Source organism: Dendrobates tinctorius, unplaced genomic scaffold, assembly GCF_039654945.1.
Source record: "Dendrobates tinctorius isolate UK_male_01 unplaced genomic scaffold, ASM3965494v1 ptg000160l, whole genome shotgun sequence".
NCBI lineage: Eukaryota > Metazoa > Chordata > Amphibia > Anura > Dendrobatidae > Dendrobates > Dendrobates tinctorius.
The window spans coordinates 18,782,779-18,810,166 of record NW_027361827.1 but is presented as its reverse complement, the minus strand read 5'-3'; the positions used below and the strand labels follow the sequence as shown (position 1 = coordinate 18,810,166).

General features: G+C 42.5%; 1 protein-coding gene across 1 annotated transcript in view; it reads left to right on the top strand.

Annotated features, from left to right (window-relative positions):
- Positions 1-27,388, top strand: part of HSDL2 (hydroxysteroid dehydrogenase like 2) — a 145,092-nt gene that overhangs the window by 8,844 nt on the left and 108,860 nt on the right. The window contains exons 3-4 of the mRNA XM_073549694.1: positions 7,442-7,605; positions 24,366-24,464. Of these exons, the coding sequence (XP_073405795.1) occupies positions 7,442-7,605; positions 24,366-24,464 (263 nt within the window). The remainder of the gene's footprint in view (positions 1-7,441; positions 7,606-24,365; positions 24,465-27,388) is intronic.

Here is a 27,388-nt window from a genome sequence, read left to right as displayed (position 1 = left end):
ACCAATGATCCCTTTAAGAGACCCTGGGGTCAGACCCACAGCTCTGAGTGGAACGGTCCTAACTTCCATACTTGGGATCCCTTTAAGAGAGGCCTGGGGTCAAAACCAAAGCGCTGGATGGATTTGCCCTGACTTCCATACTGGAGATCCCTTTTAGAGGGAAGATGTGCCTATGGGATGGAGGATGTGTGATGGGTATATGGGCATGGGAGAGGGTGATTCATTTCTGTCATGTGCTCTCTGCTCCTTTCTGGGAGGCAGACAATGGCTGGGAGCTTATGTTGCCGGTGATGCTAGATTTCTTCCACCTGGTCACTGTCTGCTGAGGTGTTGTCGAGTGAGAAAACTGTTGCTCATAGCAAACAATCACAGCTCGGCTTCTTTTAATCATCTCTGGTGAAATGAAAGATGCTTAGTGATTGGTTGCAAGGAAAACTGTTGCTCATAGCAACCAATCACAGCTCAGCTTCTTTTAGGGTCTGTGCACACAGTGCGGATTTTACTGCGGATCAGCAACGGATTTGCCGCTGCGGATCTGCAGCAGAACTGCAGGTGATGTACAGTACCATTATAGCCTATGTAAAAAAAAAAAAAAAAAACGCTGTGCACATGCTGCGGATTTTGTGCGGAAAAAAAAAGCAGCATGTCGCTTCTTTTGTGCGGTTTTGCTGCAGTTTTCCACCTGCTCCATTCTACAAATCTGCAGGTGGAAAACCACAGTGGAAAACCGCACAAAAACAGCAGTGAAACTGCACAAAAATTCACTAAATCCGTAGGAAAAATGCAGGTCATTTGACCTGCGGATTTAGTAAAATCCATGCGGAAAAATCCGCGGGAGGATCCGCACCGTGTGCACATAGCCTTAAACTGCTCTGGTGAAATGAAAGATGCTTCGTGATTGGTTGGTGATACACACACACACACACACACACACACACACACACACACATTCAGTTTTATATGTATAGATAAGCAATCAGACAGTCTGGTTTAAGACCTGTATGGGAACAAAAATAAAGTCTAAAGAAAAATGTTTTAAGTTGTTGTTCAAATCGACTCCTGTATGCACATTCAAGAAAATGTCATTAAAAAAAATTGCAACAGTTGATTAAAATGTAAATTATTAATTTTTCCAATTTTTTTTTTTAAGCAACATTTTTTAGTGGTATAAAATATATTTTAAAAAAAAATTAACTGTTTTAATATTTTTCTACTTAAAACACTAGGGAAACAGCTGCTGGCATTTGCCATGAAAACCTAGTATACAGCTACCTCACATTACGACTGCAGTTAATGTGGGCTGAATCATCACTCCTCTCCTGTCCTTCTGGGTATTTGCAACAGGATAAGAAAGGGTGAAGTTTAGGATCATAGTGTGGAGCCATAACTAGTGACTGCAAAGTGATACTGAGATATGGATGGTCACAAGGACGGCCAGCAGCATCGATGATGCTGTTAAGGTACTGTCACACTAAGCGATATCACTAGCAATATCACTATAACTTGTGACGTTATAGCGATATTGCTAGCGACATCGCTGTGTCTGATACTTACCTACGACCCGCTGGTTATCGCTGATCGCACGAGAACGTCCAGGACTGTTTCTCGTCGTCAGCTTCCTGCTGGGCTTCCTGTGGAGAGACGAGCAAGGACGCGGGCGGGAGGATGCAGGATCGCCTCGTCTGACAGGTAAGTAGCGACCCCCGACCCCTGCTTTGTTGCTGGTGAGATCTGCCTGTGTGGCAGCTCACTAGCGACCACTTAGCGATGCACCAGCGATCCTGACCGCGTCATATCGCTGGTCGGGATTGCTCGTACATCGCTAAGTGTGACAGTACCTTTAGTTGGTTCAGCTCACTGTATCATAAACTGGGGTTAGATAAATCGATTATATCAGAAGCAGGGATTAGTTAAGCAAACTTTATCAAGCACAGTGATTAGATACGTGGACTGTATTATGTGCTGGGATTGGATACGCAAACTGTATTGCCCTCGGATTGCATATGCAGACTGTCACACAGGATCGGACTACATACAGGGTTCAGCGGAGTGTATGACATAATGGGATTAGATACATGGTGTGTATCACACAGGATGAGATGAGGCACATGACTCAGCGGGCCGTATGATTAAATGCATGTCTCTGCTCAGCCATTGTAAAGCCTCATTCAGATGTCTAATGCAAGGATGTCTGAATGAGGCTTTACTGCTGCATCTGCAAAGCGCATTAGACTTCTGTTTCACTTTGAAGATGCAGCGGTAAAGCCTCATTCAGACGTCCTTGCATTACAGACATCTGAATAAGGCACTACACTGACTGGGTAGAGGTGAGCCGGTGATCAAAGTACAGCAGCGTGATGATTCCATTGCTATGCTCAGAACACTGTGGAGATAGCAGTGGTGAGCACAGGTTGGCGGGCATAGGCCGGCAGACTGACCTTGTACTATACTAGTCACAGACTACCACGCTGATCTCACCACTGGAAGAGCAGCTCTGCGGTGACAATATCTTGGTAGCCTGGGATTAGTAGTACAATACCAGGATGCCAACCTGTGTTCACCGCCGGAGCTCCTGTCACTGACGCAACCCGACCTGTTCTTGCTGTTTTTACCCCTTTTGCTGCTTACTCTAAAAGGAACCTGTCATCATGAAATACCGTCCAATCTGCAGGCATCATGATATAGAGCAGAATGAGCTGAGCAGATTGATTATATAGTTTTCTGAGTAAAAAAATCAGTGTCAGCCTCATCAATTGGATTAGTCTCCACTGCCAGACCGCGGCCAGGTCACTCTTTTCTTCACATCGGCTGAGTGAAATTATCAGATTGTAGCACGTATTATCAATTTTTATACATCTTCTTTATGTCCTTTTCCCTTCTTTTCCGTTTTTTGTGGTTTTTGGGCTATAATAGTATTGTGCAGTTTTTAACTGCTATGATTCAGGTTTTTCTGACCACATGATTGGATTGGCAGATTCAGCTGGTTAGATTTGGTTTAACTGTTATACCTTATCTCTTTCCAGCAATACAATAGCCCGCTTTTTACTAGGCTTTATAATAGGGGACATCTGTGCAATTTTATATTGTTATTTTTGTACTTAATAAATGTTATATTTTAATAGGGTTTTTTTTCAGTTAGTCGGTTATAGGTAACCTTTATTCACATTATACTTGTAAGTTGGCATCGTGATATAGAGCAGAACGAGCTGAGCAGATTGATTATATAATTTTCTGAGTTAAAAAAATCAGTTTAACTTGTGGTTTAATCATTTAATCTTTTGCTCTATCTTTATGCACAGTTATACAAAGAAATCTGTCAGTCACTGATTGGATTGCCCACTGGACAGAAAATCCCAGAAAGTTCAGAGGAAAAGGATTAAGGCCGGGGTCCCACTAGCGAATCACACCCAATGCAAGATGCTAATGACCCTCGGCTCCAGCTCTGCTGCAAGTGTGATCCGAGTGTCAGTGCTCTGTGCTCCGATCCTCTAGCATGACAGCTGCGGAGGAGATGGAGAAAGTAATTTCTCCATCTCCTCTGCTGCCAGCATTCGTCGGGTCTGCACTGCATTCAGGTGATATCTAGGGGCAATGCGATGTTTCACGTGCACCCATCTAATATATAAAGCTCGGTGTGGGTGTGTATGTTTGTATGTATGTGTATATGTCCGTGATTGGCATCTGCACCGTCGCAGCTACAGCCACAAAATTTTGCACAGTCACACGTCTGGACCCCGAGAGCGTCATAGGCTATGTTGTGAGGCGAAATTTTAACCATGCGCGTTCCAATTCACCAAACAATTTTGCCCCTATCTACATAATGGGGAAAAAGTGAAAGGAAAAGTGTTGGAGGCAAATCGACAGCTGCCAGATGTGAACAAGGGGGACTGAAAGAATGAGAGCGATGGCGCCAAAGAGTATATACTGTACAGTTGCTAAGGTGGGGCCCTGACATGGGATACTCGCCACACACGGGGATATGAACACACACAAAATGCGCCACACACTACCACGTGCATCAACACATATACCACCCTCAGCACACATTTCACCAGACATACACCAACCTCGCCACATAAAATTCAAAACACAAAAGTCGCCACTCAAAACTCGCCACGCTGTCCCAGAGCTGTTTAAAAGATGAAAAATGAGCTGTGATTGGTTGCTATCAGCAACAGTTTTCTTTGTAGACAGTTGTGGTAACTGAGGCCTATTATTCTTATCATTTCTATGGTGTTATCGTCCTTCTGTAAAGCTGGAAATAACACAATTTATTACCGTGCCAACACAGACCACCCTCTGACACAGACTGCAGGGGGAGCCCAGTATCACACAGGATAGGATTAGATACACGGCTCAGCAGTCAGTATCACACAGAAGAGGATTAGACACATGGCTCAGCAGGCAGTATCACACAGGATAGGATTAGATACACAGCTCAGCAGTCAGTATCACACAGGATAGGATTAGATACACTGCTCAGCAGTCAGTATCACACAGGATAGGATTAGGTACACGGCTCAGCAGTCTGTAACACACGATAGGATTAGATACACAGCTCAGCAGAAAGTATCACACAGGATAGGGTTAGATACACAGCTCGGAAACAGGATGTGCCAAAGGAGAGGACATTTTCATTCCAAGAATTCCACTCATTCCATCTGATTTGTTTTTTGATTTTAAACGCCTCCAGTTTCCAGTTTCAACTGCTGTCTGCAATGTCCATTAACAATGCTCAGGGACAGTCCTTGAAAGTAGTAGGGATCGATTTGCAATCTCCATGCTTTTCTCATGGTCAACTTTACGTGATCTATTCAAGAGTTGGAACTGCCAAAAATCTGTTCATCTTTGCACCGAAAGGAAAAACCAAACATGTTGTTTATCAAAAGGCTCTTGAATGAGTTGAAAATAAAATACCATCAATACTTGGGTAATCGTTTAGTTAATTTGTGTTGCAAATCTGTAGTGTTGAATATATGATGTGAAATGTTTTTATGTGCAATATAATCATTATAATTTGTTATAACTAACCACAGTTGGTTACTATGCCCAGGCAACGCTGGGCTCTTCAGCTAGTAGACTTATATGGGTGCGTGTGATCTGAATTTGGCATTTATGGTATTTATTTTTTCCCTATCCAATTGGACCAGGAAAAAAAAAACACCATTGAGAACAGAAACATAGGAATAAATTGGTACAAATGCATTCATGCGATTTTAATTGCAAGTGGAAGCGAGCCCTAAAACACAAGTTACACTGAACTTTTACTCAGAAAACTGTAGATCAGACTACTCGGCGCCCCCTGCTCTATAACATTGTGCTTGCAGATTGGATTGAATTTTCAGAATGACCGATTCCCTTTAAATGCGAAACTCTTTTTTTTCTTTTTAACAACTAACTTTGAGAATCATATTGGCAAATTATTTTTAATGCTGAATGAACAACATAAAAACAAAAACATTCCAGAATTGCTTATATTTGTTGGGGGGGAGTGGTTGCTCCCTTTCATAGCACTTATATTTTTTTTTCTCCCATGTTTGAGTACATCACAGTAGAATGGATGGTGGAAATCAAAAGTTCAAATCTTCCCACTGAAAACAAAACCTCATGCCTATAGTGGTTGAAAAATAAAGTTATGACCCTTGGAAGAAGAGGAATAAAACAAAAGCGCAAAAACTAGAATTTTCCCTGTCCTTAACCCATTCACAAACTTTGAGGTATATTTGCATCAGAGTTCGTGAGCTCACATCTTTCCCCGCACATGTTGACCGATGTAATCACTCATCATGTACCTTCAACAGCGGTGCCCAGCACGTGGCTGTTAACTAGTTAAATCCCATTGTCAATCACTGAGAGTGGCATTTAAAAGGCGCTATTTTGAAGTGCGTCATTCATCCTGCCCATCAGTGCCCCTCTCACATGATCACGGGACACCAATGAGTTATGACAACCGTGGGTCTGCTGAGGACCCCCTTGCCTGTCATAATGTTCCTCCTTCGAACGTCAGCACGTAGCCGGTGTTCATAAGAGATTGTGACCCCTGCTATACATGGAAGGCTGAAACCCTGCTATGTATAGCACAAGTGATTGGACAACCGCAGCTTCAAGTCTCCTAAGGAGACCATTACATTCAGTAAAAAAAAAAAAAAAAGTTTTAAAAAATAAACACAATTTCAAATCAACCCCCTTTTGCCTTGTGAAAAATAAAACAATTAAATATTTGTATTGCAACGTTCATAAAAGTCAGATTTATCAAAATATAAAGTAAATTAGTCTTACTGCTATTGGACGGGATAGTACCTACAATGGCAGTACCCCCGCTTTGATGTGAGCTCCGACGGTGATTAGTAAGTTGTAGGACCTTTTGACACGTGTCTGATCACGTGATGTTCACACCCACCAAAGAGAGGGACGTGATTGCGACTGCTAGACAGCCTGATTACATGGGTGGAATGCCTGTTTGTTAGGGAATTCCCACATGTATTCAGCCTGTCTACAAGTCGCAAATCATGCAGCTGAGACGCCGAAAATCTCTGAGCACGCCAAAATACTCGGACACCACCCGAGCAGCGAGTATACTCGCTCATCACTAGTCACTATGTATACTGTCACCCCCATACTCAGCCCTCCATACTGTGCCCTCACACTATCCCTCACTCTGTATTTTGCCCCCCCCCCCCCCCCATACTGTGCCCTCACACTATCCCTCCGTCTACAGTAAAAGTTCCCTGAATCTTTGGCTCTATTGATTTTGTATTTGGTCTGTTATTTTTTTTTCGGCTGGTTCTGCCTCCCGCAACTTGCTGCTTCAGGTATTCAGTGGCAAATACAACCCTGTGCACGGAAAGGAATCCTCCATATTACTACTGCAAAGCAATAGCTCACTGGAGGAGACAACGGAGTTACGTCCTGTGTACTGTCATCTGTGGATAGGTAAGATTGCAGCTGTTGGTAGAAAGTTCGAGTACAGGACCTCTGAGAACGCTGTGACGCGTTTGTCGGACCCTGTAGCCAATCTGGACGATGGAGTTTTAGAACCGAATTAGAGCAATTCTTCTGCAAGCTGCACTGAATGTCTATGACTTCAAAGACTGATTCCGCCAAAGTAGGAGGAAATATAGTAGATGTTCCTGGATTCTCTGAGCATGTATCTGATTGCTCCCTTTAGTATCAGAAATACACTCGGACAATTGTGCCTCTGGCCATGATATTGGTTGGCTGGACATGCTATGACTAATATTTTTGAGTTGTATATGTGGGATATATTCACAATGCTTTTATAAACATGGGGAAACATTCAGGGTGGTTTCCTAGTCAAATATATAGCAATAAAACTGTATTATAATGTATAGTACCTAATGATTACCATCATGAACATCTGCCAAGGTTAAACCAAAGAGATATCGAACCAACTTGTTGACTATCTTGTATCTGATTACAGGAGACTTGCAGGATGTACTCTGTTTATCACTGGTGCCAGTCGTGGTATTGGAAAAGCCATAGCTTTAAAAGCTGCCAAAGATGGTGCCAACGTGGTGATAGCCGCAAAATCTGCAGATCCGCACCCTAAGCTCCCTGGAACAATCTATACAGCTGCTAAGGAAAGTATGTCTCAAAGTGTCTTATCTGTTGAATAAATACTGGAATTACATTTCCTTTTATAGATGAGATTTTAAAGGGAACCTCAAAGTAGGATTTATACATTCATGAAATCAGGCCTCTTGTGGCTTTTGCTTGTATATAGTCCAGAATGGTGAGATCTGGTGAGGTCTGATATGTTTTCCTGGGCCCTTATAGCACGTCTTAACTGTAGATGTTTGTAAATCTGAGTTTTGTCATCTGTTTTAGGTGATCAGACGTACAGAAGTGTCTATCTAACTGATAAATATTTCAGCTCTTGTTTCCTCCATTCTCCGAACCCTTCCAGATGACCAAGCTCCCTCAAGCATAGGTTATTATTCCATAAGATGTGTCCTACCCAATTTATTGTTTTTTTAGCAACCCCAATGTTTTGGACAATTTTTAATGTTCTAGCACCTCATCTATTAATTAGCTGGCCTATTCCAAGATGCATGCACATAATGCAAAGGGGCCAGCTTATATTACGCCCATAGATGTGCCATTGCAAAACAGAAGCCACGGAGACACCATCACATGTTTCTCAACGCAAGCAATGACCAGCCAGGTCTTTCCCCGGGAAGGAACAACCACGGGAAGGGCAGTATCCAATGAAGGAAACCACCTATGCCAAAACATGGTATCCATCCACAGACAGCTGTTTCGGGGTATTGCCCCTCATCAGTGTGGAGTAGGAAACTGGCTGGTAGGAGCAATGCCTAGTAAAAGACCAGCCAGTTTCCTACTCCACACTGATGAGGGTGGTTTCCTTCCCGTGGTTGTTCCTTCCCGGGGAAAGACCTGGCTGGTCATTGCTTGCGTTGAGAAACATGTGATGGTGTCTCCGTGGCTTCTGTTTTGCATGTTTTGCATATTTCCCATAAGGGATGGGGGCAGTGCTCTAGAATCACTGCGTTGAGAAACACGTGATGGTGTCTCCGCAATGTTGGATGTTGATCTCCATGAGTTCATTCATCCTCATTTTCATAGATGTGCCATTGACGTCCCTGCAATGACCTCTCCTCCTCCCTGCAGCCTAAATCCTGTGCAGGCGCAGTGACGGCCCTGACTGCGTGCAGGCACAGTGACGGCCCTGACTGCGTGCAGGCACAGTGACGGCCCTGACTGCGTGCAGGCACAGTGACGGCCCTGACTGCGTGCAGGCACAGTGACAGCCCTGACTGCGTGCAGGCACAGTGACAGAAAAAGTAGAAGATACTGACAGCAGAAAGTAGTAAAATATTAAAAAAAAAAAGTATAAAAATATATGAATAATCAAATTCTCACATTATATTTTATCATCTACCTGGTGCACAGTGAAAAAGTGGCAACTACTTAATATATAGAGAAAAACCTCAATACCAAGAGCATAGAGTAGATAGAGAATTCCAGACATGAAATTTGTGTAATAACAAAGTTTAAGGTTTAACAAATAGGTGTGAATGGCATAATGGAATTAAAAGTTCAAAAGATTTTTAAAATAAACAAATGTGCGCATATACAGGATCAATAAAGGAAGTTAAACCGAAACGCACGTCGGGGTGTCCTGTGTGCGCTCAGGATCTTAAACCCAGGCCCGGTGGGCCAGCAGCTCTGAACTACAAAATGGGCCGCTGGCCCTTTAAAACTTCTGACTAGGCTCTGTGTGCGCTCAAGCTTTGTTGGTGCACACGCTGATAAGGGCCGCAGCGGCCTGCCTCTGTGTGTGAGTGCGGCCCTCTTCAGTGTGGGCAAGCAGGAGTGTGCACGCACACAGGGCCCAGGTCAGAAATTTGAAAGGGCCGCCTGGGAGCGCACAGGACGCCTCTCTGCTCTCCTCCAGGGGCGTCGCTATGAAAGCTCTGGGGCTGTTGTCCTCCTGTGCAGCTCACTCTGAGGGAGAGCCAGCGCAGCAATCAAGATGAAATCAGCATAGGTGGCTGCTCCCAGGGAGAGATAAGCTCCTGTCAGCAGGTGACAGCTCCCCCTGCTCTCATCTGCTAGTAGACCGGTAGAGAGGAGAGACTGGGGCATGTGCAGGGACAGAGCTGCTGTGAGCAGGAGAAGCTGAAGAGCTGCACATGGACACCAGCCTCCCCTGCACCACAGAGGAGAGTGTGTGTGGCTGTGTGTATGTGTGTGGCTGTGTGTATGTGTGTGGCTGTGTGTATGTGTGTGGCTGTGTGTATGTGTGTGGCTGTGTGTATGTGTGTGGCTGTGTGTATGTGTGTGGCTGTGTATGTGTGTGGCTGTGTGTATGTGTGTGGCTGTGTGTATGTGTGTGGCTGTGTGTATGTGTGTGGCTGTGTGTATGTGTGTGGCTGTGTGTATGTGTGTGGCTGTGTGCATGTGTGAGGCTGTGTGCATGTGTGTGGCTGTGTGCATGTGTGTGGCTGTGTGCATGTGTGTGGCTGTGTGCATGTGTGTGGCTGTGTGCATGTGTGTGGCTGTGTGCATGTGTGTGGCTGTGTGTGGCTGTGTGCATGTGTGTGGCTGTGTGCATGTGTGTGGCTGTGTGCATGTGTGTGGCTGTGTGCATGTGTGTGGCTGTGTGCATGTGTGAGGCTGTATGTGTATGTGAGGCTCTGTGTGTGTGAGCTGTGATACGTGTGTGAGCTACTTGTGTGTGTGTGAGCTGTTATTGTGTGTGTGAGTTGTGATACAGCGTGTGTGTGAGCTGTGTGTGTGTGAGCTACTTGTGTGAGCTGTGTGATACGTGTGTGTAAGTTACTTGTGTGTGAGCTGTGTGATACGTGTGTGTGAGCGTGAGCTACTTCTGTGTGTGTGAGCTGTGATACAGCGTGTGTGAGCTGTGTGTGTGTGAGCTGTGTGATACGTGTGTGTAAGTTACTTGTGTGTGTGAGCTGTGGGATACGTGTGTGTGAGTGTGAGCTACTTGTGTGTGTGAGCTGTGATACAGCGTGTGTGATACGTGTGAGCTGTGTGAGTGTGAGCTACTGTACTTGTGTGAGCTGTGTGATACGTCTGTGTGGGAGCTAAAGCAAAAGTTGGCTCAACCTGCCAGTGTTTTACGATTTGGGTGAGGACATTCATTGTATGTGGGCTGGTGAATTTTTTTTTGTGCCAGGTCTGCTTTTTGGTCTGTCCGGCCCTGCCTAAACCCTTAAAGGGAATCTGTCACCCTTTTTTTTGGCCTTTCAGCTGCCGGCATAGACATCGGGGGCTTATCTACAGCATTCTGTAAGAATATACTCACCGAGTTATATTATACTCACCGAGGTGGGCGGTAAGGTCCGATGGGTGTCGCCGTCCCGTGCGGCGCCTCCCTTCTTCATGCGATGACGTCCTCTTCTCAGAATGCTGTAGATAAGCCTCCGATGTCTATGCCGGCAGCTAATAGGCCAAAAAAAGGGTGACAGATTCACTTTAAGGTATTTTGTCCTATTTTTAATATAACCTCTGGCATATCTTTATCTGCACCTCATAATTATCTGGTTCATGTTTATTCACATGATCCTATCATCTGAAGTCATTGTGCCTTGTTAATAATATACCCTTTGGTGTACTTTGTTATTTGCACTTTGCACTTCTATTTTCTTTTGTTGATTGCAGCTTTGCACATTTTGTTAAATTTTAAGCTTTGCACTACTTTGCACTTTAATTTTTTTAATTTTTTTTTTATGGTTCCACCTATCCACTGTCATTATTGCTATTAGAGGTTTTATATATGGACTTTTATTACCTTTGTGGGTTACTATATATATCTTATTAGTACTACTGATTTATATGGTAATTTTTATTCATCCTGTATATGCGCACATTTGTTTCTTTTAAAAATCTTTTGAACTTTTAATTCCATTATGCCATTCAAACCTATTTGTTAAACCTTAATTTGTTATTACACAAATTTTATGTCTGAAATTCTCTATCTACTCTATGCTCTTGGTATTGGGGTTTTTCTCAGGCACAGTTAACTGCCTAGTTGTCATACAACATGCCACAAAAGTCTGACAGGCTGAGTGCTTTCCTGAGCAAAAGTCTGAGCAAGCCTCTTCGACTAGTCCAGCTAATTATATGATGTGGTATTACAAAATTTAAAAGTCTGGTTTTACGATTGTGCTGGGAAATTTGCCTCAACTTTGGTGTTATTAGAAATTGGTATTAAATTTGTGAGACAATGCATGTATAATGTGCAGAACGGTGCCAATGAACCACTCTGCTCTGCTGCCTTTTAATAACGATTGAATTTGAACCGTGGGAGATTACATGTGAAAACTTGTAATATATTTTAGCTTTTTATTCCAGCTGTGGTTATTTGTATGTGGCAGTGCTAAAAGCTGCTGATGTATTGTCCCTTTCATTAGGCAAATATTAATTACATTTTCTACAGTGGCTTGTGAAAGTATTCACCCCCTTGGCATTATTCATGTTTCACTACCTCAGAACATGGAATTTTACTGTTTTTTGAGGGTTTGCATCAGTTCATGAAAAGGACATGTCTACAACTGTGAACATTTGGCTTTCTTTTTATTGTGAAGCAAACAACAAATAGGACAAAATAACTGACAACTTTAGTGTGCATAACTATTCATACCCCCTTAAAGTGCGTACTTTATAGAGCCTCCTTTTGCAGCAATTATGGCTGCAAGTCGCTTTGGATAAATCTGTATGAGCTTTTCACATGGTGCCCATGGGACTTTTGCCCATTTCTCAAGGTCATGGGGGATTCCCTGTTGAGAGGAACAGAGGCCGCTATCTGCAGACCGGATATAACTTCAAGAGAAATGTGCTGTCTTCCAGGTGCAAAAATTAAAGATGTGTCTGACAGGATATCAGGACTCTTCAGACCTACAGATGACTACCCATTCCTGCTACTACATGTGGGGACAAATGACACCGCAAGAAACGACCTGGAAACCATCTGCAGAGACTTTGAAGACTTAGGCAAGAAAGTGAAAGAACTGGGAGCGCAGGTGGTCTTCTCTTCCATCCTCCCAGTGGATGGCCATGGAACAAGGAGGTGGAATAAGATTCTGCAGGTGAACAACTGGCTACGTCGATGGTGCCGTCAGCAACGATTTGGATTTCTGGATCACGGAGTGAACTACTTATACGATGGACTACTTGCTAGAGATGGGGTGCACCTTACGAAGACTGGAAAGCAGGTATTTGGAAGTCGCCTTGCTACACTTGTAAGGAGAGCTTTAAACTAGAACAACATGGGAAGGGAAGCAAAAGACCAGAAAAAGCCATACACCTGACAAATGCTATTGAGAACTCTGCTATTAGAAGTGGAAAGGAAGAACAAAGACGAAAGAATCTAATTAATAAAAATATTGGGGAAAGAGAAACCAATCACAAACTAAAATGTTTCTATACTAATGCACAAAGCATGGGCAACAAACAAGGAGAATTGGAACTACTAACACAGGAAAAGAAATATGATGTCATTGGAATCACTGAAACTTGGTGGGACAATACACATGATTGGAATACAAGACTAGAAGGATACAACTTATTTGCAAGAAACAGACTTGATAAACGAGGAGGGGGTGTCGCATTGTATGTTAGAAATGCGTATATCTGCACAGAGATTGAAGCTTCAGAGACTGGGAGTTCTGTGGAAACTGTTTGGGTAAGAATACAAGGACAGAACAATGGAAAGGACACCATTGTAGGCATTTACTACAGGCCGCCTGTGCAAGCTGAAGATATGGATGAACTCTTTATGCATCAAATGGCCAAGTTCTCCAAAAAATATGACATAGTTGTCATGGGAGATTTCAACTATCCAGACATTTGTTGGGAATCTCTCTCAGGCAAAACTAACAGGTCAAGGAAATTCTTATCCTCTCTTGCTGACAACTTTATCTTCCAAAAGGTAAAGGAGAAAACAAGGGGAACTGCTACCTTGGATCTAATCCTTATAAACAGGGAGGAAATGGTTGAGGAGGTAAAAGTGGCTGGGACCCTAGGAGGTAGCGACCATGCTATTTTAGAATTTTGGATAACTAGAGGCGGAAGACCTGTGAAGACTCAGACGTCAAGGTTAGATTTCAGAAAGGCAGATTTTAAGGGATTCAGAAAGAGAATTGGAGGGATCCAATGGCTGGATATCCTTAAAGACAAAAATGTCCAGGAAGGATGGGAAATCTTGAAAAATGAAATTCTCAAAGCACAGTTGTTAACAATTCCGAAAAGAGGGAAGAATAGGAAGCATTTAAGGAAACCAGGATGGATGAACACAGAACTTAAGCACATGCTAAAAAGGAAGAAAAAAATGTTTATAAAATGGAAAGAGGGAGGCATATCTAAAGAAGAATATAATGCTGTCTGCAGAACCTGCAGGGCACAAATCAGATTAGCTAAAGCTGAAAATGAATTGAGGCTTGCAAGAGATGTCAAAAGCAATAATAAAGGATTTTGGGGATATGTCAAAAGTAAAAGAAAAGTCAAAGATGCTATAGGATTTTTACAGGATGAAAATGATGAAATGGTAAGACAGGATGTTGAGAAGGCTGAACTTTTAAATTCCTATTTTGCATCTGTTTTCTCTCAGAAAGGAAATGTAACATCAACTGTTATTCACTGTCCTATTAAGGGAATAGAAGAATCCAAGATATCTATAAACAGAAAGATAGTGAGGAAACACTTAGCTAACCTAAATGAATTCAAGTCTCCAGGTCCAGATGAATTACACCCCAGAGTACTGAAGGAGATAGCAGAAGAAATTTTTGAACCCCTCTCCATAATCTTTGAAAATTCTTGGAGAACAGGAGAAGTGCCAGAAGACTGGAGAAGAGCAAATGTTGTTCCTATTTTCAAAAAGGGGAAGAAGGTGGACCCAGGCAACTATAGGCCGGTGAGTCTGACTTCTATACCAGGAAAGATCTTTGAACAAATTATTAAACAACATGTATGTCAATACCTGGATAAGAATGAAGTGATTAAACAGAGTCAGCATGGGTTTGTAACTAATAAGTCATGTCAGACTAATTTAATTTCCTTCTATGACGGTATTACTGATTGGGTGGATCAAGGAAATGCTGTAGATATAGTATATCTTGACTTCAGCAAAGCATTTGACAAAGTCTCTCATACAATCCTTATTGAAAAAATGACTAAGTATGGAATGGACAAGGCAACTGTTAGGTGGATTCATAACTGGCTTAGTGATCGGACCCAAAGAGTGGTCGTAAATGGCTGCACATCCAGTTGGAAGAATGTCTCAAGTGGGGTACCACAGGGCTCTGTCCTGGGCCCTGTATTGTTCAACATCTTTATCAACGATTTAGATGAAGGAATTGAGGGTAAACTGATTAAATTTGCTGATGACACAAAGCTAGGAGGGATAGCTAATACTAGAGAAGAGAGAGAGAGGATTCATAAAGATTTAAATAAACTGGAGAAGTGGGCAGCAACTAACAGAATGGTTTTTAACAGGGAGAAATGCAAAGTACTACATCTGGGCAATAAAAATGAAAAAAGCATATATAGAATGGGAGGAATAGGGCTAAGTGACAGCACATGTGAAAAAGACTTGGGTATACTAATAGATCACAGACTGAATATGAGTCAACAGTGTGATGCAGCAGCAAAAAAGGCAAATGCAATTCTAGGATGTATTAACAGAAGCATACAGTCTAGATCACGTGAAGTAATTATTTCCCTCTACTCCTCTTTGGTCAGACCTCATCTGGAATATTGTGTCCAATTTTGGGCACCACATTTTAAAAAAGACATCAACAAACTGGAGCAAGTTCAGAAAAGAGCGACCAGAATGGTGACCGGTCTGCAAACCCTGTCTTATGAGGAAAGGTTGCAGGATTTGGGAATGTTTAGTTTGCAAAAGAGAAGACTGAGAGGAGACTTAATAGCTGTCTACAAATATCTAAAGGGCTGTCACATTGTAGAAGGATCAACTTTATTCTCATTTGCACAAGGAAAGACTAGAAGCAATGGGATGAAGCTGAATGGGAGGAGACACAGATTAGATATTAGAAAAAACTTTTTGACAGTTAGAGTGATCAATGAGTGGAACAGGCTGCCACGAGAAGTGGTGAGTTCTCCTTCAATGGAAGTCTTCAAACAGAGGCTGGACAGACATCTAACTGGGATGATTTAGCGAATCCTGCTTTGAGCAGGGGGTTGGACCAGATGGCCCAGGAGGTCCCTTCCAACTCTACCATTCTATGATTCTATGATTCTAAGGCAAACTGCTCGTGCTCCTTTAACTTGGTTTCCTCTGGTGAACAGCCATCTTCCAGTCTGACCACAGATTCTCAATTGGATTAAGGTCTGGGCTTTGAATAGGCCACTCCAAAACATTTACACGTTTCCCCTTAAACCACCTGAGTGTTGCTTTAGCAGTTTGCTTTGGGTCATTGTCTTGTTGGAAGGTGAACCTCCGTCCCAGTCTCAAATCACTAACAAGACTGAAACATGCTATGCTCAGGAATATCCCTGTATTTTGCAACATCCATCTTCCTCTCAGCTCAGACCATTTTCCCTGTCTCTGCTGCTGAAAAACATCCCCACAGCATGAAGCTGCCATCACCATGTTTCACTATGGGGATGGTATTTTTGGGTTGATGAGCTGTGTTGGTTTGATGTCAGACATAGTGTTTACCTTGGTGGCCAAATTGTTCAATTTTGGTCTCACCTGACCACTGCACCTTCTTCCATACATTTGGGGAGTCTACCATATGTCTTTTGGCAAACTCAAAATGAGCCTTACAATTTTTGTAAGTTAAGGCTTTTTTTATACCCACATTTCCACAAAGAGTGTATGGTTTATTGTGGTCATAAGGACAGATACTCCAGTCTCTGCTTGGGAAATCTGCAGCTACTTCAGGGTTATCTTTGGTCTCTGTGCTGCTTCTTTGATCAATGTCCTCCTTACCCGGGCTTAGAATTTTGGTTGGCGGCCCTCTCTTGGCACGTTTGTTGTGGTATCATCTTCTTTCCGTTTGATAATGGATTTGATGGTTCTCTGGGGGATCATCAGAGATTGGGGTATTTTTTATAACCCAACCATGACTTGTACTTCTCCACAACTTTGTCCCTGACTTATTTGGAGATCTCCTTGGTCTTCATGGTGTTTGGCTAGTGGTGCCTCTTAATAGTGTTGCAGTCTCTGTGGCCTTTCAGAAAAGGTGTGTATATAAATGTCAGACCATGTGACTCTTAGATTTCACATATGTGGACTTCCTTTCTTCCTTTCACTAAGCATGTAACTTATGAAGGTAATTACTTGCACCAGAAAATTTTAAGGGCTTCATCTCAAAAGGGGTAAATATATATGCACATGACAATTCTTCTTTATTTGAGGCATAAATTACATTTGTGGATATATTTTTCTTATTTCATCAACTTTGACTATTTAGTCCTGATGCATCACGCACTAATCTGATTGCAAAAATACTTAAACACAGGTTTTAATGTAACAAAATAGATAATATTATAAAATAAATAATTGAGAAGTATGAAACATTGAAAAGATTCTCCTCTGTGGACAACCCATCCCTATGATCCGAGGCAGAGTGGTGTCCCACAATCAAAAAGGACTGATTGCATATTTTGCCACCCGTCACCATCACTTTATAAAAGCTTATTCCTGGATTAGAAAAAGGTAGTTTTATGTTCCTTGCACATATTTTTATGTCAGAAAAATCAAATTATAAATCTGGCACGCGGTATAAAAATTTGCCTGGACTAGCTTAGTGTTGTGTTGATTTACCCAGACTAGTCCTACGTTGGATCTTATAATCACATTCTGGAGGAACGCAATTAACATCCACCATGCAAACAATGTCATTTTTGTGCTCCGCGGCTATCCTACATGATCAAAATGTTTGACCTTCCTGGCCATGCGTAATGAAGCCAGGTGTACACTCCCCAGCTTCATCGGTACACTGTTCATGCCCAGCGAGGCAAGCTGCAAAGTGAGATTGGCGTCACTTATACCTTCCTAGTCATACGCAGTGTGCAGTTGAAGCTGGAGAGCTTACGCTTGACTTACTTGTGCATGGCTAGGAAGGCCGCACATAATGCTAGTGTTGCTGAGTCCTGATGGTGACTTCACCTGTGTGGTAGTTGTTAACCCTTTCATCGCTCCTGTTTTCACCTTCTTGAGCGGGTCAAATTTTATATTTCTGACCAGTGTAATTTTATGTGGTAATAACTCTGGAATTCTTCCAACTGATCCCACTGATTCTGAGATTTGTTTTTACATGACACATTATACTTTGTTAGTGGTAAATTTAGGTTGATATTTTTCGTGTTTATTTGTGAAAATAGCGGAATTTTGGTGAACATTTCGTAAATTTTTATGCCCTTGAACCAGATGGTTACATCACACAAAATAGTTAATAAATAAGGCTAGTTTCACATTAGCGCTTTTGAGCGCAGCGACGGCCTGCGCACGGCCGCCGCTAAGCCCCGCCCCTGCCGCGCCTCCGCCGGTAGCTCCGCCTACCAGCGCGTGACGCTGCATGCGTCCTGCGTCCCCTATCTTTATCACTGGGGGCACAGGCCGTGCACAGTATGCGTTTGGCGTCACATGCGCCTTTTTGACGGTGCGCCGAGCGCAACCAAACTGCAGCAGGTTGCGTTTGGCGCAGGTCGGTGCACCATCAAAAGGACGCATGCGCCGCCAAACGCATACTGTGCACGGCCTGCGCCCCCAGTGATAAAGAGAGGGGACGCATGCAGCGTCATGCGCCGGTAGGCGGAACTACCGGCGGAGGAGCGGCAGGGGTGGGGCTTAGCGGCGGCCATGCGCAGGCCGTCGCTGCGCTCAAAAGCGCTAATGTGAAACTAGCCTTACATTTGCCACATTTCTAATTTACATCAGCATCATTTTTTAAACATATAATTTGTTTTTGTTAGGAAGGTTAAAAATTGATCAGCAATTTCTTGTTTTTCTAGCAAAATTTACAAAAGCTAATTTTTTAGGGACCACATCACATTTGAAGTGATGGGCCTATCCAAAAGTGACACCATTTTAAAAACTGCACACCTCAAAGTGCTTGAAACCACTTTCAGGAAGTTTATTAACTCTTCACGTGTTTCACAGAAATTAATGCAATTTTGAAGGAAAAAATGAAAATTTTTACTTTTCATTCACAAAAAAAGTTGATTTAGCCCCAAATTTGGTGTTTTCACTGGAGAAAATGGACCATACAATTTGTTGTGCAATTTCTCCAGAGTACATCGATACCCTGTATATAATGGAAAAGCTACTGTTTGGGTGCATGGCAGGGCTCGGAAAGGAAGGAGCGCAAAATTGTCTGAAATAGATAGCAGGCAGTATTTTGCGTTTGCAGAGCACCTGATGTGCCTAAACAGTGGTAATGCCCCTGCAAGTGACACCATTTTGGGAACTACACCCTCAAGGAATTTATTTAGAGGTTGAAGGGCACCTTGAACCCACAGGTGCTTCACAGAAATTTTATAATTTTGAGCCGTGAAAATGAAACAGTACATCTTTAGTACAAACATTTACTTTTTGCCACATATTTTATATTTTCACAAGGGTTACAGGAGAAAATGGACCATACTATTTGTTCCGCAATTTTTCCTGAGTACACTGATACCCCTTATGTAATGGAAAACTACTGTTTGGGTGCACATAAGGACTTGGAAGGGCAGAAGCGTCATTTGAACTTTGAAGCACCATTTTGGCTGGAATAGATTGTGGACGCTATTTTACATTTGAAGATCCCCTGACAAGCCAAAACAGCAAAAAAAAACATGAGTAACCCCATTTTGGAAACTATACCTCTTGAGGAATTCTTCTAGGGGAGTAGTAAGCATTTTAAACCTCATGCGATTCAGAGAATTATATAATATTGGGATGAGGAAATGGAAAATACCCATTTTTTTCCGCTAAAATGATGCATTGGCCCCACGTTTTTACTTTTTGGAAGGGATAATAGGAGAAAATGAATGTTACCATTTTTAAGCAATTTCTCCTGAGTACGCCAATACCTCATATGTAGGGGAAAACAACTTTTGAGGCACATTGCAAAGCTCAGAAGGGAAGAGGCACCATATTGTAGTGCAGATCTTGCTGGAATGGTTTGAGGGTGCCATGTCACATTGGCAGAGCCCCTGAGGTGCCAGAACATCAGAAACCCCCTATAAGTAACCCCATTTTACAAACTGCACCTCCCCAATGAATTCGTCTAGGGGTGCAGTGAGCATGTTAACACAACATGTGCATCACAGAATTTTATACCTTTGGACAGTGAAGAAAGAATAATTATTGTACATTTTTACCACTAAAATGTTTTAGCTCCAAGTTTTTCATTTGCATAAGGGCTAATAGAAAAAAATGGACCTCTCAGTTTGTTGTGCCATTTCTCCTGAGTGCCAATACCCTACATATAATCAAGAACTACATTTCAAGCACAGTGGAAAAATCAGAAAGGAAGTAGTGCCTTATTATAGTGCAGATTTTGTTATTTGCAAGTGCCATGTCACGCCTATGAGGTGCCAGAACAGAAGAACCCCCCCATAAGTGACCTGATTTTCAAAGTACACATATCAATGAATTCATCTAAGAGTGCAGTGATCATAGTGACACCACGGGTGTGTCACAGAATTTTATACCATTGGACATTGAATAAAAAATAATTATGTTTATACCACACAAATTTTGTTTTAGCCCCAGATTTTACATTTTCACATGGGAAAATGGGTAAAAATGGCACCAAAAGTTGTCACCCTATTTCTGCTGAACATGGCAATACCCCATATTTGTCTGTACTGTACTGCTTAGCCACAAGCCTCTTCGGAGGCCGGAGCACTTTTTGACTCTCGGAGAGCAAATTATAGTAAAATAGTTTGCAGACTTCATATACAGAGTGCCTAAAGGTACTGTCACACTTAGCGATGTACCAGCGATCCCGACCAGCGATATGACGCGGTCAGGATCGCTGGGACATCGCTAAGTAGTCGCTAGTGAGCTGCCACATAGGCAGATCTCACCAGCGACATCGCTGGGGAAGGGGGTCGCTACTTACCTGTCAGACTAGGCGATCCTGTGTCCTCCCGCCCGGCTCCACGTGTCGCTCGTCTTCACAGCAGGAAGCGCCACAGGAAGCTGACGACGAGAAACGGTCCTGAACGTTCTCGCGCGATCAGCGATAACCAGCAGGGGAGCGGGTTGTAGGTAAGTATCACACACAGCGATATCGCTAGCAATATCGCTATAACGTCACTAGTTATAGCGATATTGCTAGCGATATCTCTTAGTGTGACATGCCCTTAAGAGCAGAATCTCCTTCTCAAATGACCACATTTTAGAGATTATACCCCTCTGGGAATTAATCCACAGTAGTGACCATATTGACTCCATGGGTGTTTTCCATGCAGCCGTGGATGTTGCTGAGTGAAAATTGCAAATCTGCCATTGTAGTGCCCAGCTTGTGCTTCTGGTACGTGGTCCCTATAATTTAAGCGGGCTCTCATAGTTACAGAAATTCCAAACAGGCGGATGCTAAATTTGGTTTAGGCACACACTGGGGCTCAGAATGGATGGGGGGACATTAGGATTTGGGATTTTGCTTTTCCATAGTCTGTGCTACCAGTAACATGGAAATCCCCTATATTTCCATTGCCCGACATGAGTGGGGACTTGCTTTTTTGTGGATTGAGTTGACGCTTTTATTGGGAACATTTTACATAACATTTATCCTATGCTCTACTCTGAGCACTTACATTGAGGTTTACAACTAAATCTCTGAATGACATGATTCAGATGAAACCCCGAGGGATCCATTCACAATAACGAGATGGCAGAGTTACTTTGGAGTCCGTCTAGCCTCTGTACAGCAGTGTCCTTTTCAGACATACACAAAAACTGTGGGCGACTGCTCTTTTATGCAAAAGACTGATACCACCGGATCATAGGCCAGACTGCATCCACAATGCCTCCATCTGCCTCATTATAGGTTATCTTCCATCGGGGGTTCATTCTGAATTGCGTATTCCATAGATTTATGGAAACCCTGATGTAGAGCGCAGGATAAATGTGAGCTGTGCTTGCTGCTATTTTTAAAAAAAAAAAAAAAAGTTTTTGAGAGCTATAATTTTTCTACATTTCAACCAACAGTGTCATGTGAGGACTTGATTTATTTTGCGGGACGAGTTGACTTTTTTATTGGTACCATTTTTGGGCACTTGACATTTTTTGATCGCTTTGTATTCCAATTTTATGGGAGGCAGAACGAACAAAGACCAGCAATTTAGGAGTTGTTTGTTTTTTTTAATGCCGTTTTCCGTATGGTAAAAGTGATGACTGCTTTATTCTTTGGTTCAATACAATTACGGAGATTCCACATTTATATACAGTGCTGTGTAAATTAATTGGGACAAAGCATTTTTTTAAGTAAAATCCTAAGTTGGTTACCAGTCAGTGATTCAAACCAGTTTTAACTGCTTTGAACAGGTGTGAGTGCCTGTTCAAAGCAGTTAAAACTGGTTTCAATCACTGACTGGTAACCAACTTAGGATTTTACTTAAAAAAAAAATGCTTTGTCCCAATTAATTTGCACAGCACTGTAAATTGTTACGTTTTGATGCTTTCAAACCAAACAAACTCTTTTTACAAAAAATAATTGTTTTTGCATTGTTATATTCTGACAGCTATAGCTTTTTTAATTCTTTGCTGACAGAGCTGTATAGTGGCTTGTTTCTTGCGTGACAAGATGACGTTTTCAGCTATACCATTTTTATTCACATTCATCATTTTGTTTGTGTTTTAGTACTTTTTCTTCAGTGTTATGATGAAAAAGTGTAGTCTTTTTGCCTTTTTATGGTGTTCATTGAAGGGGTTATCTAGTCTAACCATTTAGTAGTTTGGGCCGTTACAGTCACAACAATACCAAGTATGTTTTTTGTTTGTTTTTTTTACACGTATGTATTTATTGGTATAGTACTTATTTCTTATTTTCTGATGACTTTTTAATATTTTTAATTCTCTTTTCTTTTTTACCTAGTCGCTTTATGGGACTTTAACTTTGCAATGACAGAAACCTCTTTGACCATGCTCTGGGCATGGTCTAAAGGCCCCGTCACACACCGCGATCTCGCTAGCGAGATTGCTGATTTTGTGACGCCACAGCGATCTCACCAGCGAGATCGCTGTGTGTGACGGGGATCAGCGACCGGGCCCCCTGCCGGGTATCGCTGATCGTGCACTATCGTGCACGGACGTTTTTTGATTGTTGCTCTCCCGCTGGCTAGCACACATCGCTGCGTGTGGCAGTGGGAGCCAACAATCAGCGACGCTCCCAGCGCTCTAAGCAGGCGCTGGGAGCTGGTCTCTAAGGTAAATATCGGGTTACTAAGCGGCGCGCGTCACTTAGTTATCCGATGTGTACCTTAGAAACCTGCGTGCTCGCAGCTCCCGGCGCGAGCACGCAGGATTCTAAGGTACACATAGGGTAACGAAGTGACACGTGCCGCTTAGTAACCCGATATTTACCTTAGAAACCAGTGTCCTCGCTGGTGCTGATTGCTGGTGAAGCTGCCTGTTTGGCAGCTCACCAGCGATCATGTAGCGATGTACCAGCCATCCTGACAAGGTTGCATCGTTGTCGGGATCGCTGGTGCATCGTTTAGTGTAACGGGGCCTTAACAAGGCCACTTTGCCTGGCAGACCCAGAGGTCATCATGATGACCTCTGGTTGCCATGGCAAATATGGGGCTCTCGCAATGACGCCGATCGGACGTGAGCCTCTTCCTTCTCTCAGTCATCTAAATGTTGTGATCGATATCGATCCCTGCATTTAGGGGGTTAAATGGTCCTGGCAGTGACAGCCGGGTTTCAGCTATTACTTACGCCCGAGCTCCTGGCGACGATCATGCGGGCACAGCGCTTGTGCCCGCACGATCACAATGACACAAGTTTACGTCATAGGTCGTAAACTCTTTCCCATCCATTACATAAACTTACGTCAAAAGTCGTGAACGGGTTAATTATGCCCCCTAGGCGTGATTTCTAGATCTGAGGCAGGACACTTCTGCGGGAAATCAGCGCCCAACTTGGCTAATTTGCATATTGCTATTTGATTTTCATGCTTTAGATGTAAGTGTATGGCACATAAATGACCTTTTTTACAAGTCCGTAAAAGGCGTACAGTACTGTGCAAAGGTTTTAGTCAGATGTTGGAAAAAATGCTGGAAAGTTAAAATGATTTCTAAAGTAGTTTATTAATTGCCAAAATGCAAAATGAATGAAATAAAGAGAAATCTACAGTAATTCAGTATTTGGTGTGACTGCCCTCTGCCTTCACAGCATCAAAACATAAAGGTACACTTGCACACAGTTTGAAGAAACTCAGCAGGGAGGATGTTATAAAAACATCATGGAGAACTAACCACAAATCTGTGGATGTAGGCTTGTGCAAATCCTTCCGTCTCTTCATGTAATCCCAGACACTCAGTGATGCTTGTTCAGTGCTTTGTGGGGGCCATATCATCACTTCCATGACTCCTTGTTCTTCTTTATACTGCAGATAGTTCCTAATGACATTAGCCGTATGATTCAGGTTTTTTGACCTGCTGCAAAATACATTTGGAGCCAATCTGAGACCTCCATGATGGTATTGCATGATGAATAAGTGTACTGATGTAGCCTCTGCTCAGTAGATGGCATAATGTTACTTTGGAGTGAAAATCTTCAACTTCTCCAACAACACTGATACACTCCACCTATTCTCTACAACATTTTCTGTCTGGTATGTCTTGGGAGTGTAAAATAGTATAACTTGACAACTCCATGTATTTTCTCTGTACAGTTGAAGCTGCAGGTGGAACGGCTTTGCCATGCGTTGTCGATGTGAGAGATGAAAATCAGATCAACGAGGCTGTGGAAAAGGCAGTGAAAACATTTGGAGGTATTCCATCTCGTTTATCAGTATGCAGTCTTGCTTACTATGTCAAAACAAATTGCCATTTCTTACATCTTGGTCACACATGTAACACCAACCTGAATATCTATATCAACAAGCAGACCTATGTAGTAATAACAGCAATATGCTTGGAGACACAACAGTAATACCCCAATAATGTAAATCTTTTATTCTTTCTCATAACAGTAATATTATGGATTATTGCTGATCTCTAAAACTTGGTAAATTTCAGAAAATCCGGCATAAAGTGCCAATCAGCCTTTGAAAGCTCTGTTTTGTATAGGCCTAATGCTATGTAACAGTGCCATTATGTTTGACATGATTAAACCGTAACTTAACTCTGAATATGATTTTTCAGACTTGGCAAGCACATGGAGGGGTTGTGACCGACAAGTCTGTAGTCGCTCTGTGTTACTGCAGACGTATGAATCCCCCCAGCGCATGCAATGTGGGCTGCGGGGATTCGCCGGGTTAGATTGTTGGGTCAAATTTTGATCAGAAGGTCATGCCCAACAATGACACCCTCTTCATAACCCCAAGTTATTTTACATTTAACAGTGACTGAATTGCTCCCAAAATTACTCATCAGAAAACAATTGGCAAAACCTCATTGTTGGTAGGTCAATATTCTTGAGTTTAAAAGCATAGTTATTTCCATAGGTCTGCCTTCAAATGGCCTGTGTTTGGTTGCTGTAAAGATTATTACTGATATCTTATAGTTGAGAATTAAGTCATGTTTTCAAATGACGGACTTGTTAGTGAAGATTCTTGTATTTCGGCCACAAACTAATCTGCCAAGAGGACCTGTGAATCATTCACTTGTTTCCCGCTTCACGGGATTATTGCAGGTTTGATGGTGAAATCTACCAACAATCTAATCGAGCATGTCAGGCCTCCCTGCTAGAGGGGACATTTTTAAGGACAAATACTGAAGTGGGAATACCCCTTTGAAGATCCAGTGTCTAGCTGAATTCTTTAACTTTTTTGTTTGGTGTGTTTTTTTTCTTCATACCAGGATTTTACATTAAAGAGCAATTCCAATCTTCATAAACGGATATTGATTAAAATTTGCAGTCATTCTTGATATGAATACTTTTTTTTTTTTTTTTTGCACAGCTCGTAGTCTACTGGACCGATCATCACTGCTGTCTACCATGTAAAAACTGCTCTGACACTGCCTATGATGAGGAGTTATCTGTGCATTCAACCGAGCCTGGCTACCTTCAAAACAATGCTTACAAACTCAAATGAGCATCTGAGCACTGCACATGTCCTTCTGTTTAGCAGTGGTAGTCGGTCTCCACGGCAAGCTGTAAACAAAAGAAATTTGTTAGTATATCAAGAACAGCTGAAAATTTTAATAAACAGTGAATTGCTAAATTTGCTAGTATTTACAAGCACTAATTGCCCTTACCATTTGTAAAGATAGGTTCCCTTTAAAGGGTTTTTCCTGTCGGCAAGATTGTGTACAGTAACCTATAGACAGTGTCAGGTCGGCATCGTTATACTGATTAAAATGATACCTTGGTTGATGAAATCCGTCTTGTGGTTGTTGTTTAATCTTTATTTTCAATTTTGTGTTAATGATATGCTCGTGCTCCGGGGCGGCCTGTGGGGGGCTTCATGTGGTGCTCTGATTAGGTATTTGTCCGTATGGCTTCTGACAGGTCACTGATCCTTCACTGACTAGCCCCCTATTTTACATAATGAATACGTACTCTAGCCTTTTTGCTAGAGGAAAAAATTTCTTGCCACCGGCTCCATTTTGAGTGAATTTTTTTTTCTGAATACATGTGTATCACCAAATAAAATAATTGCATGGATATTATAGATGCGATCATGCTACAACGCAGGGGCCTGCCAGCTGAATGTGAATTTTTTTTTTTTCCAAAACATATTATATTCAGTATTTAAACTAGGGGGTGGGTCACTGAGGGATCAGTGACCTGTCATAAGCCATCAGTATGAATATCTAAGCAAAGCACCACATGAAGAATCCCCCCACACACACACAGGCCGCCCCGGGGCACGAGCATATCATTTTAACTGAAGACTACACATAAAGATTAGGTTCTTAATGACTACCTATACGCCTTTTAACGACGGTAATTAAGGGTTCTTATGCCTCAGCACCGCTTTTTAACTTTTTAAGTGTATAGCGCCCCCCCCAGCGCGGAAATTCTCAAGGGTCTCGGCTATCGGGAGTAGCTGAGACCCCAGGGAAAATGATTTGGGTCGGTTTGTACTGACTCCAGTGTTGTGGTCGCCGTTATTAACAGAATAACGTTGACCGCAAAAAAAAAAAAATGTACGATTTCCTATTTCATTTCTCCTCTGATGTGAGCGCACATCAGAGGAGAGAAAAATTGGGTTCCTCGATTTTGCCCCCGGTACCTCCGGTGTCCTTGCTTCCCCCGGTGAAGTACCCCTGCCGCCAGTGTCTTCTTTCGGGAAGAAAATGGCGGGTGCATGCGCAGTGCGCCCACCGAGATCTGCCGGCTGGCACCCGACAATGATAGGAAATGTTCCTATTGGTTCATAAAATAAAAGCAAACCCCCTTTTATCACTCCCTTAGTTAGGTAAAAATAATAAAATAAAAAATGTATTTATTTCCATTAGGGTTAGAGTTGGGCTAAAGTTAGGGTTGGGGCTAGGGTTAGGGTTGTGGTTAGGATTATGGTTGGGATTAGGGTTGTGGTTGGGATTAGGGTTAGGGGGGTGTGTTGGGGTTAAGGTTGGAGTTAGAATTGGGGGGGTTTCCACTGCGACATGGTACCACCATTGATTCCAGACAATTTTGCGTTCAAAAAGTGAAACAGTGCTCCCTCCCTTTTGAGCCCTGCCATGCGCCCAAACAGTGGCTTTCCCCTAAAAAAAAAAATGCTTTTGTAAATTTTGTTGGAAAAAT